Source organism: Astyanax mexicanus, chromosome 4 (genome assembly GCF_023375975.1).
Source record: "Astyanax mexicanus isolate ESR-SI-001 chromosome 4, AstMex3_surface, whole genome shotgun sequence".
Taxonomy (NCBI): Eukaryota; Metazoa; Chordata; class Actinopteri; order Characiformes; family Acestrorhamphidae; genus Astyanax; species Astyanax mexicanus.
In genome coordinates, this window is record NC_064411.1 from 51,057,866 (window position 1) to 51,078,675 (window position 20,810).

Here is a 20,810-nt window from a genome sequence, read left to right on the forward strand (position 1 = left end):
CGTTTACAGAAGATTCCAAGAAGGTCAGGATGTAACGTTAAAGGAATAATGTTCCAGGAACGCTCTGGAAACCTTAAAATAATGTTATAATAATGTTTGGCATCACAACGTTATCAGAACGTTTCTCATACAACAATAATAACATTATAAAAACGTTAAAAGTAACATTTCCCAAATTTAAAACAATAAGACATGACACATGTAACCTTGGAGCGAAGGAACCAGTTAACTTTCAGATTGAACGTTCCAAGAATGTTAACTATAACGTTCAGAAAACGTTCTTCTACCTTAAATTTGTTAGCTGAGAGGTACCAAAATTATATAGATACATTTAAAAAAGAGACTCTAAAAGTAAAATATTTAAAAAATATTAATACAGTACCAGTCAAAAGTTTGGACACACCTTAAATTCAGTGTTTTGCTTTTCCATTATTATTTTTAAAATGTTCTAAATTGTAGATTAATACTAAAGTCATTCAAATGTACAAAAAAGAAGTGTTAAACAATATTTTACATTATTCAAAATATCACCTCTTGCTCAGATGACAGATTTGCATATCTTCAAGAAAAAAAATGACTTTATTAAGAAATTAAGAATTCAAGAAAAAATAAAAAAATCAAGAACTTTGAACCTATCCTCAAGCGCATCCACTAAGACCATCAAAAATGTTATGATGGAACTGGTTCTCATCAGGACCGCCCCAGGAAAGGAAGAGCATGAATTCATCAGTTCATTAAAGTTACCAGCCTCAGAAACCATAAGTTAACAGCCTCCCAAGTAAGAGCACCTAAATGCTTCTTCACACACAGTATTTTGGTTTGTTTGACACTTTTAAGTTACTACATGATTCCTACATGTGTTCCTTCATAGTCTGGATCACTTCACTATTCATTTACAATGTAGGAAAAAACTAAAAAAAAAAAAAAAAAAACAAGCTGGATTACCATTATGACCAAAATCAGATGAACACTATACCAGATATACACTATGCTTAGAGATGATTAAGCAGCTAGATTACCAGCATAAGATATGTTTTGCTTGGATGGCTAATTTTTCAACCACCAGCTTAGACCATCTGAAACTGAAGCTGTTGCCAGCAAAAGTCTTGTGGTCTGGTCTTATGCTAGATGATTCAGCAGGCCATTAAACAAATTTGTATATTTTTTTTCCATTTTTTTCCAATTTAGCTAGGCCAACTGTCCCACAATTTAGGTGCAACTCAGTTGTATATTCCCCATCACTAGTGATGCCACAATACAAGGAGGGTGAAGATTAGCACATGCCTCCTCTGATACATGTGAAGTCAGACTCTGCCTCTTATCGAACTCGAATATCGAATCGAAATCAAAAGTGCAGCGACACAGTTTTGATACATCAGCTCACAGATGCACTGTGCTGATCAACATCACCCACCAGGAGTGATGTGGGGAAAGAGTGCCAGCTACCCACCCACAGAGAGAACAAGGCCAATGGTGCTTTCTCTCAGGGCTTTGGCAGCTGATGGCAAGCTGCATGACTGGGATTCGAACCAGTGATCTCCCGATCATAGTGACAGCACTTAAGACCACTGAACCACTCGGTGCCCTACTTCACTGTGAACATTTCTCCTCATTGCTCTAAAGTCATGAATTGCTCTCAATGACTTTGCTTGCATCTTTAAAAATCAATAATTAGTCAATAAATTAGTCTTAGCATGCTAACAGCACAGGATGTTCTTTTATCTGCTGTTTTTCTCTAGCACTAAAGCAGTCTAGTAAAATCATATCACTGATATTATGCATCAAAACCTTGCAAACCTAGTGTTTTAACACTTACGATTATTTCTATAATGCTATGGTGTGATAATCACAATACAGGAACGTAACAAATCCAACTGTTTTTTAACAAAAGTTGCGCAAGTTAAAATGTTATAATCACGCAGCTCTGGGGCTCACGCACACGTGAGCTCCTCCACTTGACCACATTACGCACTTGACTTGCAGAGCTGTGTGCAGCTTTTCTTAATAAACATAATAAACATAAACCTAAAATAATAGATCTATGCTTCTTCAGTGTTGCAGTGTTAATTAACATCATTCTAAACAGATTTGACTCTTTCAAACAGCCCAAAATGTTTTTAAAAAGCTCAATTGTAATGCTAGTGAAAGTATAGGGCTTGTGCAAATCGGGTCTTATTTTTAAGGCCCGATCTAAGCTCTAAATGTACGTTTCATTTACCTCCCCTCACAAACCACCGGGGCACTGAAACCATTAATTCTAGTTTCAGACTGACCTGAAACTGCGAGATAAACTGTAAAACATTTACCAGAGAAAACTGCCTGAGGTTAGGTTCGCATCAGCACAGGGTAGGTACTGTATTCATATTTAACCCTTGTGTGGTGTTCGGGTCTGTGGGACCCGTTTTCAGTACAGTATGTTTGGCCAAGGGTTAATAAACATTGCTTCATTTGTAAATTTGAAACTAAACAAATTTTCTACTCATATCTTGAGTTTAATTCATTTTCTTTTACATTTTATTAAAAAACTAATAAAAAAAAAGAGTAGCACTTTTTGAAAGAAATGTAACATAAGAAAGGTAAAGGGCAAAAATTAACCATGTAAGCTGTTTATATTGATTGCGATTTAGGTGAAGCGAGCATGTGTAAAGCATTTTAATGTAAAATTGCTTAATTTTACTGAATTAAATACAAGTAACAAAGTAAACGAGTAACAAAAATATGAACACCACACAAGGAATAAATGTAGTAGAATAGAGAATATAATAAATTCCAGTCTTTTTAAACCACATTTTGTATTTTTACAAACACTTAAGTAAAATACCCCAAAGTGTTCTCTCACCCATCCAGATCATTGAACTGTTCCAATCATTTCCATGGTTCCACAGGTATATAATAAAAGCAGGAGCTTGTCATGCAGTCTGCTTCTACAAACACTAGTGAAAGAATGTGTCTCTGCGGTACCCTGATAGAACACAGAACCTGTTTATTTTACTCAAACATATACCTATAAAGAACCAATCAGAGAACCTGATCATTTTGAAGTGGTCTCTCTATTTTTTCCAGCGCTGTATATATTAACAAATGAAAACTATGGTATCGTATTGCATCCAATACTATGCCGTCAAGAATATTGGTTGTTAAATTCTGTGAAACTGTGACTAATTGTAACGAAGAGGAGGAGTCAGGATGCAAATACAAGTCCATATTTTTAACTTACAAGCAAAACACTAAAAAACAGAGAATAAATTAAAAGACTGAAACAAACAAGCAAAAATAACACAAAGAAACAAACTACAAAAAGAAAACCTGAAACACTGAAAACAAAAACACAGCTGGTCTGAGGTTAAACAAAACAGATAAACTAGATCTGGACAGAGTAACAAGACAGGTTCAGACAGAAAGCACGACAGAGAACAAAGGAGCACATGGGGTATTTATACACAGGCACACACTTGGGACACCTGTGGAGGTAATGAGGAGGGCAGAGTTACAAATGACTGATGACAGGGTGGGGCTAGGGCGGAGACAGGACCAAAACACAACAATAGCACATGGCTGGGAAACACATGACAGGTAAACAGAGGGGCAGGAGCACAAGAGACCAAATGAGGGAGAAACACAAGACAGACATGGGCTAAACTGTGACACTAATAAATCCATAATTCCTGGTATTTGCTTATTTAGGGGTATTTTATCCTCTTCAGTAACACAGGTGCTGTGAAGTATCATATAAGATTGTTTTTTCTATAATATATTGAGTATTGTAGAATCACAGTATTGTGATATTATTGTTATAGTGGACAACATGATGTCATTTGATTTTTATAAGGGATGCGCCGAATATTTGGAAACTGAAATAATCCATCAGAAAATGGCAAAAAAAGTATTGATGGTGTGAACCAGAATAAATCATACAGATCAAAATTGAATTTATTTTATTAAAATTCATCTAGTAATATTGCAGTGTTTCCTCTAAGATTGGGTAACAATAGATTAAAATAGCTCTTACTTGTGCTCCTAGGGAAACTTAATTACTAAAATTATCATTGTATGAATAGAATAGCACTGCTGAAGTAAATCTATAGGTACTTTAGCACTGCTAAAGAAACTTAACATTAGAATAGCAAGGCAAAAGTTCCCCTTACGTAAACATGAAATATCTTCTCCATAGCTTTCAAAACTGCTACATGTACTGTATAACCACAATAGCAATGCTGAGGTATCTAGCTAACTGTCTGCTTAGAATAGCACTGCTGAGGTAAATCTATAGTTACTTTAGCCCTGCTAAAGAAACTTAACATTACAGTAGAAAGGCAAAATTTCACATGAAATTCACATGACGTACACATGAAATATCTTCTCCATAGCTTTCAAAACTGCTAAATGTACTGTACAACTACATTTGCACTGCTGAGTGATCGAGCTAAATGTGTGACTAGATTAGCACTGCTGATGTAAATCTGTGGTTACATTAGCCCTGCTGAAGAAACTTAACACTAGAATAGCAAGGCAAAATTGCACCTAACATAAACATGAAACATTTTCTTACAAGCTTTTAAAACTGCTAAATGTACTATATAACCACAATGGCACTGCTGAGTGCTGAGCCATCTAGCTTCAGCACTGCTGAAGTAAATCTATGGCTACTTTAGCACCACTGGAATAAGCTTTAGAAAAACATTAGAATAGCAAGGCAAAAACAACTTGTGTTTATCTGATGTAAACATAACATATCTCATATCAGACATATCAGACCAGATCTTTCAAAACTCAAAACATGATTGGTCTTCAGAGAAACATTTCGAGAACTCAGCCTTTTCAGTAGTTTCAAAAGGGAATAGATACAGTATCAGAAGTCGCCAATGACCCTCAATCAGTGTAAAGCTGCTTTTGGGAACACTCTGGAGCACGTCTTACCTAAGCAAGGTATGGAGATGCTTTATGCTTTTGCCTTTATGGTAGTTAGTTGTGTTTTATTTAATTTGTATTTTTTTGAGCAGTTGATTTTGCATTGCTTTTGCTTACAGTTGTTTCTTTTTCTTTTGATTAGAGAATTCTGAGGATGATGGATGATGATACTGCTTCCACAACAACTATTGACTACTCAGATTACAGTACATATGGCGATTATTTTGATGACACATGCAATAAGACTAATGTAGTCCAGTTTGGAGCAATTGTCACCCCGGTCTTTTTCACGGTGGTCATCGCGTTCAGCGTGGTGGGAAATGCACTGGTTCTGTGGGTTCTGATCAAATACGAAAACCTGAAATCCCTGACCAATGCTTTCCTCTTCAACTTGGCCGTCTCTGACCTGGTCTTCACTGTGGGCCTGCCGTTCTGGGCCTACTACCACGCTTCCGGAGAGTGGACGTTCGGAGATGTCGGCTGCAAAGCCGTCAGCTTCATATTCTTCGTGGGCTTTTACAGCAGCACCATCTTTTTAACCACCATGACTGTGCATCGCTACATGGCCGTGGTCCATCCCCTGTCCGTGGTCTTAAACAGGAAGCCCTACCACTGCGTTATGATCTCCGTGGCCATCTGGATGCTGAGCTTCGGCGCCGCGACCCCCCACGTCATCTTCACAGCTGCGTCCAACGCCAACGGCACCAGCCCTGTGATTTACTGCAGCTACAACGACCTCAAATGGAAGCTCGTCGGCATTTACCAGCAAAACATCTTCTTCCTCGTCTCCTTCACTATCATCACCCTCTGCTACGTCCAGATCCTTGGGAGGCTCCTCAGACCCACCTCCCACACCCGCCGCAAGACCGTGAGGCTCATCCTCTGCATTGTGGTGGTTTTCTTCCTGGGCTGGGCGCCCTACAACCTCTCCATCTTCCTCGACTCTTTGATTTCTTGGGAATTTGAGAAACTGAGCGAGTGCGAGGTCAGCATCACCATAGACTACGTTTTCTACGTCTCCCGCCTGGTGGCCTTCTCCCACTGCTGCCTGAACCCAGTCTTCTACGTCTTCATGGGCATCAAGTTCCGTTCCCACCTCAAGAAGATGCTGTGGAGCATCTGCAAGAGAATGGAGCAGCCTCAGAACCGTAACAGCCGCTTAATTTACTCCAACGGGGAGGAGATCTCCATGTACTAGTGGAACCAAAGCATTCAGGGACCTTCAGATGACTTAGAAGCTTAAATCAGTTGCTTTTTATGAGCATTTGCTTTTGTTAGCAGTGGAAATTGTTGTATTTTCAGTTAAGATAAGGTTTAAATGCATCAAATGAAGACATATAGACAATTTTTTGTACCATTAGTACCATTTAGTATCAAAAAAGTGTTAAACAAACCAGAATGAAATTAAGATCAGTCAATCAAAACCATTTCATGAACTCAAGAAAGTTTAAATGCATAAAATGATGACATACTGTATAGGGAATGAATCTTGGTTTAATTTTCTCAGTCAGTTTTATAAGGTAGAGTCATCTGGAATTTCAGGCTTTCAGTTAACAGCTGTGCTGAACTCGTCAAGAGTTAATTACTTGAATTTCTTGTCTCTTATTAAAGTGTTTGAGAGCATCAGTTAAAGTAAAGTAGTGAAGAGGTAGAGTTACAGGTATACAGTTAATAGTGAATATTTGAGTAATGTTCTAATCCAGATTATGAGAAGCAAAAACTACTCAACTAAGTAAAAAAAATGAGGACAGTAAATCTGAAACATTTCAAGAAATTTGAAAATATCCTCACGAAAGTTTAAATGCATAAAATGATGGCATACTGTATAGAAAAGGTATAGTACCCTTTATTATATACATACTTACTTTAGGATTTCATATCATGTGGTGTGACCCTTAATAGCAGTAACAGTAATAAATAATAAAAATAAAAAAAACATAAGTTGATGGTATTATTAAAACTGCAGTTTTAGCAGTTTTTAAAAGTTTTAATCACTTATATGTGATTTAAAGGAAGAATAAATCTGCTAGATACAGTTAAAAGCAACCATGACATTATAAAATGAGATGATTATTCATCTCAAAACCCCATATAATGCAAACAGTATATTTTTAACCATGTTACAGTACTGAGAACATTGCCACAAATTTATTTTAAGGTCAATTTTTCATTTTTTTTTCATTATGTTAAAATGTTCTGCATTGTAGATTAATATTAAATGTACACAAACTATAAAGAAAAACATATGGAATTATTTAGTAAACATAAAAAGTGTTAAACAAACCAAAATTTTAGATTCTTCAAAGTAGCACCACTTTCTTAGATAGAGACAGTTTTGCACATCTTGGTTTTATGAGGTAGAATAACATGGAATTTCATGCTTTCAGTTATCAGCTGTGCTGAACTTAAATCAAGAGTTAATTACTTGAATTTCTTGTCTCTTAATAAAGTGTTTGAGAGCATCAGTTGTAAAGTAGTGAAGAGGTAGAGTTACAGGTATACAGTGATGTTATGATGAAACTGGCACTCATTAGGACCGCTCCAGGAAAGGAAGAGCAAGTTAACAGCACCACAGATAAGAACCATCGAAAATATTGCTTCACTGAGTATTTTGGCTTGTTTTGTAGTAATACTTTTAAGTTACTACATGATTCCTTATGTGTTTCTTCATAGTCTGGATCACTTCAGTATTCATTTACAATGTAGGAAAAAGGGAAAAAATATATGCATGCTTTTGTTTTTAGTAGAAACTTGAAATTTGATAAATAAAGGCTTTTCCTAAATTATTGTACATTTATCATTTGCATATTATGAACTGCTCTGCTTGTTAATGCATGAAAGAGTGATGCACGTTTTAATTACTGAACCAAAAATGATTTACTTCAATGCAAAACAATCAATGTGACTAAGTGTAAATTCTGTTTTTGATGATCAAATGTAAATAATCAGTATGCATAAATTAAATTCTTTCTGAGTTTTTAATGACATTACTGTAGCTTTTTCTTTACTTCCTCATTGGTCCTGATTTCACAGCCTCATCTAAACCTTGGTAACTCTTAATGGAAGTCAGTGTGAAAGGTTTTGGAGCATTTCTATTGGTCCATTTGCTATGACATTTTCACATAATGTACAAAGATAATCTGCAGGATTTAACCGATGTTTTTTAATGTTATTTGAAAAAAGAAATTGAGATTAACATTGAGATACAGATAAAAGGATGTTATTTAAATAGCAGTGTTCAAATCACCTTTTTAAAATTGCTGTAATAAGTAATTAATGAATTAATAGGTGATTTTTGGCCATTTTTTCATTGTCTAAATCATCTCTTTGCTTTTTTAAACTGGTTGTAATTTTTTTGTCAATCAGGAGCATCACTAGTCCTTTTTTAGGGGGGGCTCAACCCCATTAAAAGGAGGCCCCGTGTTTTGTCGAATTGTCCTACCCATCGATACATGCTTCCCAAAAGTACTGCGCATGCGCTGACCTACACAATTTAATTATTTCTCCTGTTTTTTTTATTTAAATTAATCTGTTTTAGGGTGGTTTATGTGCATTAAACAACTTGGACGCACTGCCATTGCACAAAAGTGAAAATGGAAACTAAAAAATACAATTTATATCATAAATAAATACAAAAGCAGTTTGTAATGAGCTATATTTACTATAACTTTGCCATGAAACAATGATTTATTCAATCCAAATCTAATAACGTACATCTACTGCAATATCACTGGGTACATGCCCTAAAATAATGCTTCTTTTGTATTTTTACACTTAAATATACATTAGGGCAGCACGGTTCGACAAGGTAGGAGAATTCGACAGAACACCGGCACCCCTTAAAGTAAAAGCAGAAATGTATGATTTTGTTGTTTTTGTCTCTGAAAAGCTTTAGAAAGTATATAATTAAACAGAATTTTAGGAACAAAAATGTAGCATTCCCTTCCCCCCGACCACACAAATGGTACAATCCACTTTGTCCACTTCCTCACTGGGCGCATGCACACGACCACATTCACACAGAATTGACCAACACTCCCTATGCTGTGATTGTGTGACGCTTTTTTATTTAGTGAGATAAATATGCAATCTGACAATCAGCCACAGGTTAGCTGTGGTGCTGGTGTTGGCCAGTTTGTGTGTTTATATTAAAGGTGAAGTGCTAGACTAGTACTGTCTGTCTGTCTGTCTGTCTGTCTGTGTGTGTATCAGCTCATTACAGTTACAGGATAATAGAAATGTGGTCCCACATGTCACACTCCTGATACGTCCTCCTAAAGGTCTCATTCCATAATTTTTTCATTCATTTTAAAATGTCTAGTTGTGGTCTCTAGTTTGAATAAATGCCATGTGAGTCGTTTTGAGAACTTGTAGAATACTTGATGCTTCTTAATTACGCACCTTCAAACATTTGCTGTATCCACTTATAAGGAATCATTCTAGGAACACTGATAAGTGTGTTTATGGCAAGGCAATATTTTTTGCAGGACTGGATCAGATACTGCAGCAGTGCTGCTGGAGTTTTTAAACACTGTGTTTAATTTCTCACTGTCCTCCACTCTATTACACACTCCTACCTACAGCTGCTCCACCTTCTAGACACTGTAAAGTGTAAAGTGAAACAGATGCTCTGAATCTGTTGGTCATTCTCTAGTCCTTCATCCGTGGGCACAGGATGCTGTTGGCTAGATATTTCTGGCTGGTAAACTATTCTCAGTACATTACATTACATAGGATTTAGCGGATACCAAAACCATGGACTCACTCTCACTCTCCCCAACAAAGGTTGCTAGGAACCTGGGTGTTATGGTTGATGACCAGCTCTCCTTCAAGCACCATGTGGCCTCAGTTGCTCGATCCTGCCGCTTTGCGCTGTACAAAATTAGGAAAATTTTACCATTTCTGACTCAACAGTCGACCCAACTCTTGGTACAAGCAGTAGTCATTTCACGCCTCGACTACTGCAATGCCATACTAACGGGCCACCACTTCAGATGATCCAGAATGTAGCAGAGCTCCTGGTCTTTAACCAGCCAAAACGGGCACATGTCACCCCACTGCTCATTGAGCTCTATTAGCTACCGGTTGCTGCTCGTATCAAATTCAAAGCTCTTACAATCATCTACAAGGTGATGACAGAACAGCTCCCTCCTACCTGCACTGATCACTCCTGAAGGCTTTCTTCTATTATTCTATGTAGACTCTCTTGTAAGTCGTTTTGGACAAAAGCGTCCGCTAAATGTAATGTAATATAATGAAATGTAAAAAGACCAGGCACCCTGCTGTAGTTCAACAGTTACACTTCTGTGTATGATCCACTCAGACCAGCACAACACACTCTACTAACACACTAATCACCACCATACCAGTGTTACTCACTGCAGTGCTGAGAATTAAACACCCACCACCCCAATAATAATAGCTGTATCTCTGTGGTGGTCTATTCTGTGGGGTCCTGGGCATTGTAGAACCGGGTGAAAGGAGGATAATAATAATAAAGCCTGAAAAGAAACAGATACAGGACTGCAGTCTGTCATTATTATAGAAATACATAGTGTATTTATTCTTCACACTGCCAAGTGTGAGCTGTGTACACCTCCTTCCCTTAGTGTGTTAGTTAAGAAAGAAACTGTGAAACCAGATGAGCAGTGCAGAAAAAAAGAGGAAGGACACTTCACCAAATGCACATCACTCTTCCCTTGAAACTGCAACTTGCTCACATCCCAGGCCAGCGCACACACTGAGGTAGGCATCTTTTCTGTAGGCGTTTTTGGCTGTAAAGTAAAATTCTCAGTACATTTGTGGCTATTTGATCTGATATTGTAAACAGACTTGAATGTTTTGAATAGATTTTTTATTTTGTACTAAATGGATGACCTAATCGTATTTTCTGTGACCTGGAGAATTGCTTGTTTCTTTGCTTAATTGCTTAATTCTTCTGTTACCATCTTGTGGCTTCTAAGAAGACGATAACATGGAGTCCCATAACAGCAGTACCAGTCTGAATGACTCAGACGATTACTACTATGGCAATGAAAGTGGAGCTGTATTAATCAAACTCTGTGAACCTAAGACTTATGATGAGCTCACAGGAATATGCTATATCACAATCTGCTGCATCAGCCTCATCGGGAACAGCTTGCTCCTCTATGGCCTGGCTCGCTTTGAAGATCTCAAGAGAGTCACCATGCTTTTCATCCTCTGCTTGGCTGTCTTTGATCTTTTGTTCACGTTGACGCTTCCTTTTTGGGCTGTTGAACACCTCCACCAATGGATCTTTGGGGACGTCGCCTGCAAGATCCTGATTGGAGCCTATTTTGTGGGAATTTATGGAAGCCTTATTCTACTGACCGCCATGACGATCGATCGCTTCTTCGCCATTGTAATCCGAAGTCCCTGGCTTACCCGAAGACGTAGGCTTTACTGTGCGAGAGGAGCTTGTGCAGGAGCGTGGATTATTAGTGTCGGAGCTTGCCTGAAAGATGTCTTGTCCTCCAAGGGTGATGAGAAGGACTGTACTGCTGACTTTTCTAAAGAGGACATCTTCCAGTACTACACTCAACTCGTCCTGCTCTTCTTCTTCCCACTGGCAATCATAATCTTCTGCTATGGCAAGATCCTGCACACGCTCATGTCGATCACGTCCAAGAAAAAGTACCGGACCGTCCTTGTCGTTTTGTGCATCGTCGTGGCTTTTATGGTCTGTTGGGGACCTTACCACATCCTCATGATCCTATCGGCTGCGTACAAACCTAAGGAATGTTGGAAGAAGAATCAGCTGGGCAAAGCCTTCACCGCCTGCCGCATCCTCGCCTACTTCCACTGCTGCGTAAACCCTCTGCTCTACATGCTGAGGGGAAGGTCCAAGAAGATCCTGTCAAGTCTTGTGTTCTGCTCTCCTGAACTGAAGCAAGGTCTGCACCAGGAGAGACACACCGAGCCAAGCCACTCCAACATTGTCCAGCAAAACTCGGTAGTGGAGCGAGTGGAGCTCAAATCCGTTTAGGAGGTAAGAAATTGGTGCAATACTTCTTTGAATCTTTATAAGCTTTTGCAGTGTTTGACTTACATTATGTGCCCAATCCCCTAAAAATCCCCAAATCCCCTAAAAGTAGAGTAGAGTAGACCAGGGTTGTCAAACCTTTCACTTTTTTAACCAGCTGCACTGTGGCAGCTGGCTGCTTTTTGATTCCAGCCAAAAGCTCAGCAGAAGTTCATTTTATCAGAAAGACTGAACAATTAAGCTAACTAATTGAGCAATCAGAAAAGTAGAATCAGGTGTACTTCTGGTTGCTTTGAATAAAAGACCACATGTAGTCGCAACCACAGGTGCAAAAAGTAGATATGTGTCGATTTGACGTCTCTGTTTAAGAGCTGTCCAACATCTCATTGGCCTGGGTAGTGGGTTGGACCAAAGAAGACATAGAAACTAATGAGTCTTCTCTTGTTTCCTCTGACCACAAGTCTTTCAGACTTGAAGCAAGGTCAGTGCTAGAAGATTTGAGGAGAGGAACATTTGAAGGTAGACAATTTGAGATATTTTAGTTTTATCTGATATTTTATCTGAATTTTTCTGATCTAAACCTGTACTTTCAGATGATGCCCCCTTCAAACTTGACGGATTGGCCAAAAGACTCCACAGGTTTCTACTACGAAGGGTCTTCCACTGACTACCCATATTACTACTACCCGTATTACCCGGATCTTCCTCTACCAAAACCAGACGATTGGCTGGAGACTGCAGGCACGGTCACTGCCGTCTTCTACAGCTTGATCATCTTCATCAGTCTCACAGGAAACAGCTTCTTGCTGTGGGTTCTGGTAAAGCACAAGGGCCTGGAGAGCTCGGCGAACCTTCTGCTCCTGCACCTGACCATCTCGGACTTGATCTTCATCCTCACGTTGGTGCCATGGGCGGTCTACCATGTCGAGGGCTGGATCTTTGGAGAGATGGCCTGCAAGGTGTTCAGTGGAACCATCCTTTTGGGGTTCTACAGCTACATGATGTTCCTGACATGCATGACGATTCACCGCTACATTGCAGTGGTTCACGCCTTGCGCACCTCGCTGCTGGACGCTCGTAGAGGACGACTGTACACCCACTTGACGTGCACCGTCGTCTGGGTGGCCTCAGCCAGCAGTAGCCTTCCTGAAGTCCTTTATTCTGAGACTGAAACAGGTTTCATGGGAGTTTCTTGCAACCTTAACATATCCAAAGAAGTGGAGCTGATCGTCAACTGGCTCCAGATCTTGCTCTTCTTCCTCATACCCTTCTTAGTCATCACCTTCTGCTATGCCCGGATCTTGATGACTATCCGAAGCTGTCAAATGAGGAACAGAGAGCACACAGTCTGGCTGATTTTATGCATCGTCGTAGGATTTTTCATCTGCTGGGCACCTTATAACGTGACCATTTTCTTACATTCACTTTCAGCACTGAGGATTTCGTCAATGGCCACCTTTGCCTGGGAGAAAGGTCTGGCCTATGCTTATTATGTAACTCATATCATGGCATACAGCCACTGCTGCCTCAACCCCCTCATCCAGATCTTCGGAGGGGTGAAGTTCAGGAGATACCTGCTGCCAAGCAACGGCTTCAGCCGTATGTCTGAGAGAGACAGGAGCCATACGTTCAGCTCACAGGGAAATCCCTACCAAGCCTCCGCCGCAGGACAGATGACGGGTGTGTGACGGGTTTTTAGAGCATCTGTTCCAAGAAGTGAAGATAAAAAATATAATGTAAAAAAAGAGCAATTTGTTTAATTTTTTGCATTTACTTTAGTGCATATTTTTGTTGCAATTGTTGTAAAATACCGTATTTGAGAGTGATAGTTTTGCATGACAAAAGTAATTTAGTGTAAAATTACAGAAAAAAAAAATACATACAGTAAACTGCAGCTCAAAGTGCTGTACATACAAACTAAGATAAGACAATGAAAAATAGGGGTAAAAAAGGTAAATTAGGATAAGATAAAAGGTTTTAAACTGTAAAACATTACAGTTATTATTAATCAATTAAATAAAATATTTTATGCAACCTTTTGTTACAATGGACAATTTGCCAAAACTGATTATTTTATTCAATGTATACTGTTTTTTTCTATAGATTGTTCTTCATAAAATCATGATATATTTTATATTTTATGTAAATTTGAGATCAAAGGGCTGTACATACAAATAGGTGAACAGAACACCAGTAAAAATTAAAAAAAGAAAAAAGCAATTTAAAACAAATAAAATTACTAAATAAGATTATGTAATTGAAAATTAAGATAAGGCAATAAAAATGTAATAAAATAGATTAATAAATAAACGACTAAAAGGGCACAACAAAAAAATAAAAGATAAAAGAAGATAAGGTAAGATTCTAAAAGGTTTTAACTATAAAATATTAAATTCAATCAATTAAAAAAATGTATCCAATATATATATATATATATATATATATATTTTTTTTTTTTTACAACTGACAGCTAAAAACTTACAAAAACAATGGAAATTTATTTTATTCAATATAAACAGATTTTTTCTATTTTGTAAATGATTAATAATTAATTTAAAAAATAATATTAATACATACTGTAAAATGCAAATCAAAGTGCTGTTAATAAAAACAGGTGAACAGAACACCAGTAAAAATTTGAAAAGAAATAAAAGAAACAAGCAATTTAAAACAATTAAGATTACCAATTAAAAATTAAGATAATACAATAAAATATTAAAATAAAATAAATAAGTAAACTAACAGAAGGGCAAAAAAAGTAAAATAGGACAAGATAAGGTAAAATTATTTATATAGATTTTTATATAGATTTTTTTATTATGTAAATGATACAATTCAATAAACTTTACAATCTTTAATATTGATTAATATTTAATATGAAATAAAAAAAATGATTAAACAAAAATAATAAAATACATGATATAAAAGTCTGTATTGGTCCAAAATATTTTTATTGACCTCAAAAAATGGAATTTGTTTAAGAAAACGTGTCCTCACATTTGTGCAAATCCTATTATACTTTGTGAATTATTGGACTCTTTTTATTTACGCACAAACTAAGTTATTCTTAAGGTAAGAATGCAGATGTAGAACTGCATTCATATTGCAGATGTAGAACTGATTAAACATATTGTGTGTTATCTGCTGAATCTGTGCCCTTTCTGTACCCAGGAGATTACTTGTAAAAATGTACACAAAAAATAACTTTAAAATACATTTTATTATTAGGCATATTGTCTTGTACATTGACCAAATTACAAAAATAACATATGTAACTGAAAACATGAATAAAAACTACATATAACACTGAAAAAATAGCACTTTCTAACTATAAAATTTACCATGAAATATAATTATTAAAATATTTCAGAGATGTATTTTCCATCTATAAATATGTACTTTTTTATAATATATCCATGATATTTAAGTTAAAATATACATTTTAGTTGTGTCCCTGGATTTTCACTCAGTCCTGTTACCGTAACATATTACCCTGATCACCTGAAACATTCATTGACAGTATATATTAACTGGACCAAGCCATCCCGCTGATTTCAACGGAGCCAGGTGAGGCCAATCGTGTCACTTCCTGATCGGCTTCTCCTGGGGCGTTAACCAGGAAAGAGAGAGGCGTGCGTCCAGAAACTTTTGCTACTCCTCCTTTCCTACTCCTCCTCTCCTACCCGGAAGAAGGTGGAGGAATCGAGGAGAGGAGAGGAGAGGAGGAGGAATGGAGGGAAGGAGCTGTAATTGAGGAAATGGGACAGCTGATCCCTTTTAAATAGGATGTTGATTACCGATGAACTGAGCCAATCACAACACTCACTTTCAGCACATGCCGGATATTGCCCAGCCAATCACAGCTTCTGGATAAAGCTTCACATACAAAAATAAAAACGAGAGATCAATAAACACAATTCCACATTTTAGAGATCAAGCGATTTAGAGATTATATATAAATCATGTTACAAATATGGGATCATTTTTACTGAGCATACAGCTTATATAAACTAAAAATTATATTTTTTGCTTTACTGGCTGTTTAGTTAGATAAGGAACCTAGTTAATAAATATGCTTATGACGTATATTTGTGCGTTCCCTTCTCCATTCCCACGTGCTCTGTGGGCGTGGATGCAGTGATGTCATTCAAAAATCCTTAAAGTCTTCCGGAGTAGGAAGCTTTTATGTTCCCTCCGTTGGAAGCTTACTACAGGAGAATTTTAAGCGGCTTCTTTCGTCTCCTACGGTATTCAGACAGGCGGCAAGATGGCGTCACAAAATCAGTTTCCGGGTCACGGAGGAGAGGAGGAGGATCGGTAGGAAAAAGGAGACACTTTTGGGGTTTCTGGACGCAGCCAGAGATTGTGCAGGCGCCAGCATGACACGAATCTTCCGCGTGCCGTGCAAACAACTGTACTGTTTATAGGAGCTGCACAGAACCATTCACTCCACAGTGAGAAAAGCTCCATTCTGTCCCATAATGGGGCTTTTATTGAATAAACAGCAGATTAAAAACTACAATTACTGATATCCAATATTAGTCCACGGATTTACTGAAGAATATTCATAGTTTATCTATAATAACAAGCATTTAGAAACTCAGTGATGATAATAACAAATGTGTAATATAAATTACAGTTATATCTATACGTTATAATTCTCATAGTCTATATCACTTCTATTTACTAATATCTTACTATCTACAACTGATAGTAGTAGTATTATATTTGCATAATAAAAGGTTACTTTGACCCTGGTCTAATTCAATCAGCTCTGTACTTTTAAATTAAGAGGAGCAACTTCTCCAAACATTACAGCACGGTATTTTGGGTCGCTGTCTTTTTACGTCATCGTTAGCATAGTTGTATAAAAACGTTATTTTCTAAAGATATGAACAGATTATTAATCCTATGGATCAAATGGCAGAAAATCCGTTCTTTGTAGAAAAGAAAAGAACACTGGTCATAATCGAAAACGGCTTGGAAATACATTTATTATTGGTTCAAAGACATCCCGAAATGAATGGAAGTGAATGGATAGCTTTGCTCAAATGGTCCTCTCATTCCTCAGCAGCACACTTCCGGTGGCACGTTTTGGAAGGGAAAAGCTGGGGGCCTGGAAACATCTGGGACATTCTACAACAGGAAGTCACATCTACAACAGGAAGTGACATCAGCTGGTTCTTCTGAGGATCATGGGAAGAACAAAATTCCTAAAGTTCCCTCATTAGTTTTTCAGTATATTTGATCTTATTGTAACAATGACTGAGGAGGTCAATCTGGTCAAAACTCACTCCTGTTACCTAAATTAATTCTTAGAACTTATTTGTTTATTTTTAAAATACGAATTTTGGGAAAATCACTAGAATGTGCTCAGTGTCCTCATACTCTTAGCATAGGTGTCATTTAGCTATTTCTCATGTTTTTGCTAATTCTATGCTAAAAATTAATTCCTGTTACTCAAAAAACATAAAAAGTAACAGGAGTGAGTGCTAGCAACAGGAGTGTTTTTTTTTTTGTCATAAGTGTCAATGATTTGAACATGCAGTCAACCATTTCTTTAAAATGAAGACTTTCTTGAGAGAAAATCAAAGAAATTAGTGCACTGGCTTTTTTTAAAACACGCTTTTTAAATGTTACATGAGTTTTGTAACCATCTTCAGATTAGAAACCTTGTTAAAAATGAAGTAAAGCTGCTTGAGTTTAACTAGTACATGTTTTGAATAGTTAAATACATGTGTTGTTAGATTTAGAGCTGAAAAAAAACTTTTAAAAAAAGTTTACTTTGGACGAGTTACAACAAGCAAATGACACCCATTCAGTGGAATGGCCCTTACGCAACCTTTTTTGTGATACTGATTTGTCTGTCCAAACCTAAAGAGTTTAAACCTTTATATTTATAGTGAACACACACACACGCACACAAAAATCACACACACACACACACACACACACACACACACACACACACACACACACACACACACACACACACATTCCTCACTCTGCTGTAATTAGGGAAATGCTGAATTGAGTTATACTGAAAGATCAGAAAAGGATATGAGAGAGAAAAGCAGATCTAATAACTGAAGTGGTGCAATAAAAGAAACTTTACTAGGAGCTTTTATACTCGGACCTCCATGAGCTTTGGGTCAGTGCATCAATTATTAAATACATTTTCTGACTGTTTTAGACTAAATGCAAAAATAATAAACTCATTATTTCATTTTTTGAATGTAGTGCAATGTACAAGAAATATGCTTTTATCAATTTTTTCAATTTTATTTTTGTTTTTTCATCTCGGCCCCTCACAATCGGAATTTCAGGAAAAATACAAACAAATTAATCTTTCCTTATTTTCTGATTTTTCAAATTTTGCATTTTGCAAGTTGGATTTTATCATCAGATTTGTGCTACAAGATACAAAAATGGACAAACCTGAAAATCGAGAGAAGATTCAACTTTTAATTTTTCTTGTTTTTCTTAAAATTCTGTTTGTGAAAGCTGAAATGAAAAATTAGATACTTGAAAAATTGGATAAAAACACATTTCTTCTTTACAATACTGAATGGAAAAAAATTATAATTAGGTTTTATACCCAATTTTATATTTTCGAATTTAGCTTGATACAGTCAGAAAATGACACTGCTAAACGTTACACTGACCACTTAGGATTGGTTGCGTTGCTTTTATCTTTTATGCTGTTGATTTAATGTGTTATTTATCCTGCTGTGTTGTACACCTGCTAGAGCTACAGCGCACCTTCAGCAAAACACTCTGCTTTCTGATCCTCAAAACTCAAATACAAAAATTTCTTAAAGATTGACTCTATATATTATTTATAAGACTTTAGAAATCATACAAGATACAGAAATCTTACAGCTCTGGAAAGAAAATAAGAGAACACTTCAGTTTTTGAATCAGTGTCTCTGGTTTTGCTATTTATAGGTGTATGTTTTAATAAAATGAACATTGTTGTTTTATTCTATAAACTACAGACAGCAGTTCTCCGTAATTTCAAATAAAAATATTGTAATTTAGAGCATTTATTTGCAGAAAATGAGAAATGACTGAATGTCCAAAAAAGATGCAGAGCTTTCAGACCTCAAATAATGCAAATAAATCAAGTTCATATTTCTTATAGGTTTTAAGAGTTCAGAAATCAATATTTGGTGGAATAACCCTGCTTTTTAATCACAGTTTTTATGCATCTTGGCATCATGTTCTCCTCCACCAGTCTTACACACTGCTTTTGGATAACTTTATGCTGCTTTACTCCTGGTGCAAAAAATCAAGCAGTTCAGTTTGGTTTGATGGCTTGTGATCATCCATCTTCCTCTTGATTATATTCCAGAGCTGTATCTGAGGATCAGATTATTTTACAGTTTTAATGTAGATGTTTAATGCAGTTATTTTATTTTGTTCTTGTGTAAATTCTGTCTTTTAACTCATTAATATGCTGATTAAAGTAAAATAAAACAGTGATGTAAAGTTGTAGTTTGTACATTAGATGGCAGCAGTGGGCTGAACTCTGAACTGTATGTAGATGCTGTGGGGTTCAGAGTGGAGGGAAATGCTTATATATATATATATATATAAAGAAAATGATGAGTTTCTTTGATTTTACCAAATTAAAAACCTCTGGAATATAATCAAGAGGAAGATGGATGATCACAAGCCATTAAATAAACTGAACTGCTTGATTTTTTGGAACCAGGAGTAAAGCAGCATAAAGATATCCAAAAGCAGTGTGTAAGACTGGTGGAGGAGAACATGATGCCAACATGCATAAAAAACTGTGATAAAAAACACCAGGGTTATTCCACCAAATATTGATTTCTGAACTCTTAAAACTTTATGAATATGAACTTGTTTTCTTTGCATTATTTGAGGTCTGAAAGCTCTGCATCTTTTTTTGTTATTTCAGTCATTTCTCATTTTCTGCAAATAAATGCTCTAAATGACAATATTTTTATTTGGAATTTGGGAGAAATGTTGTTTGTAGTTTATAGAATAAAACAACAATGTTCATTTTACTCAAATATATATCTATAAATAGCAAAATCAGAGAAACTGATTCAGAAACTGAAATGATCTCTTTTTTTTCCCCAGAGCTGTATATACTGTATATACCATTAAAAAACATGATATCGTACAAAGGGCCAACACTGCCAAGTACCAATTGTTCTTTTAAATAAAATAATAAAAAATTCTAAGAGACACAGATTTTGGGTTTTTTATTGGCTGAAAACCATAATCATCAACAATAAAATAAATAAATGCCTAAATAGATCACTTTGTGTGTTTAATATATTTATATAATATATTTGTTTCATATATTCATTCATTTTGAACTAAATTACTGAAAATAAAGTAACTTTTCATTTTTTTTTTTATATATATATATTTTTTTTTTCTTTTCTAGGATTAAAAAAATAAAACTCCTAAACCAATCCTAGTCAACCAGAGCTGAAGATCCCGGTCACAGCTTTATCTCTACATCCTGTTCTGTTGTTTGGGAACATCAAGAGCGAGAAAATTACATTTAACATTGCGGTAATGAAGTTCTGAGACATAACGTTATAATGTTAACCATAAAACCGCGTCTGTAACCGTGCCAATTCCTGACAGTATGTCAGGGCTATTGAATTGCAGTCCTGGGGCGCCTGTGCGCCGCTTTCGCTGCTATTACACTCCTGATTCAATAACACAGCAATTAGCAGAGTGGGATTGTACACCCCGGCTTTATGAGATACAGACTCTTCTTAATGTCTTTAACCAGTTAATTAATAGACACATAAGGCACTTTTTCACCAGCCTCGCTCAACCCAAACAGCGCTGAACGCAACTTTTAACCTCTACATCTGCTAGCAAAAGTTTTAGAAGGGCTTATAATTGC

At 36.5% G+C, this 20,810-nt stretch overlaps 2 protein-coding genes across 3 annotated transcripts; both read left to right on the plus strand.

The window, feature by feature from the left end:
* The first annotated feature begins 4,727 nt into the window (after positions 1–4,727).
* On the plus strand, positions 4,728–7,620 carry xcr1b.1 (chemokine (C motif) receptor 1b, duplicate 1). The gene is made up of 2 exons (XM_007242594.4): positions 4,728–4,926; positions 5,051–7,620. Exon 2 carries the CDS (start codon positions 5,063–5,065, stop codon positions 6,104–6,106), a length of 1,044 nt encoding a protein of 347 aa, XP_007242656.2. The 5' UTR covers positions 4,728–4,926; positions 5,051–5,062; the 3' UTR covers positions 6,107–7,620.
* Positions 7,621–10,589: 2,969 nt separating this feature from the next.
* Positions 10,590–14,073, plus strand: xcr1b.2 (chemokine (C motif) receptor 1b, duplicate 2). 2 transcript variants are annotated; one of them, XM_022678728.2, is made up of 2 exons: positions 10,590–11,917; positions 12,505–12,593. In XM_022678728.2, the coding sequence occupies exon 1, from the start codon at positions 10,883–10,885 to the stop codon at positions 11,912–11,914; it is 1,032 nt and encodes a 343-aa protein (XP_022534449.2). In that variant the 5' UTR covers positions 10,590–10,882; the 3' UTR covers positions 11,915–11,917; positions 12,505–12,593. The 2 variants fall into 2 exon arrangements, with proteins under 2 accessions (XP_022534449.2, XP_007242657.3); XM_007242595.4 differs by having other exon boundaries at positions 11,827–11,917; positions 12,505–14,073.
* Positions 14,074–20,810: the final 6,737 nt, after the last annotated feature.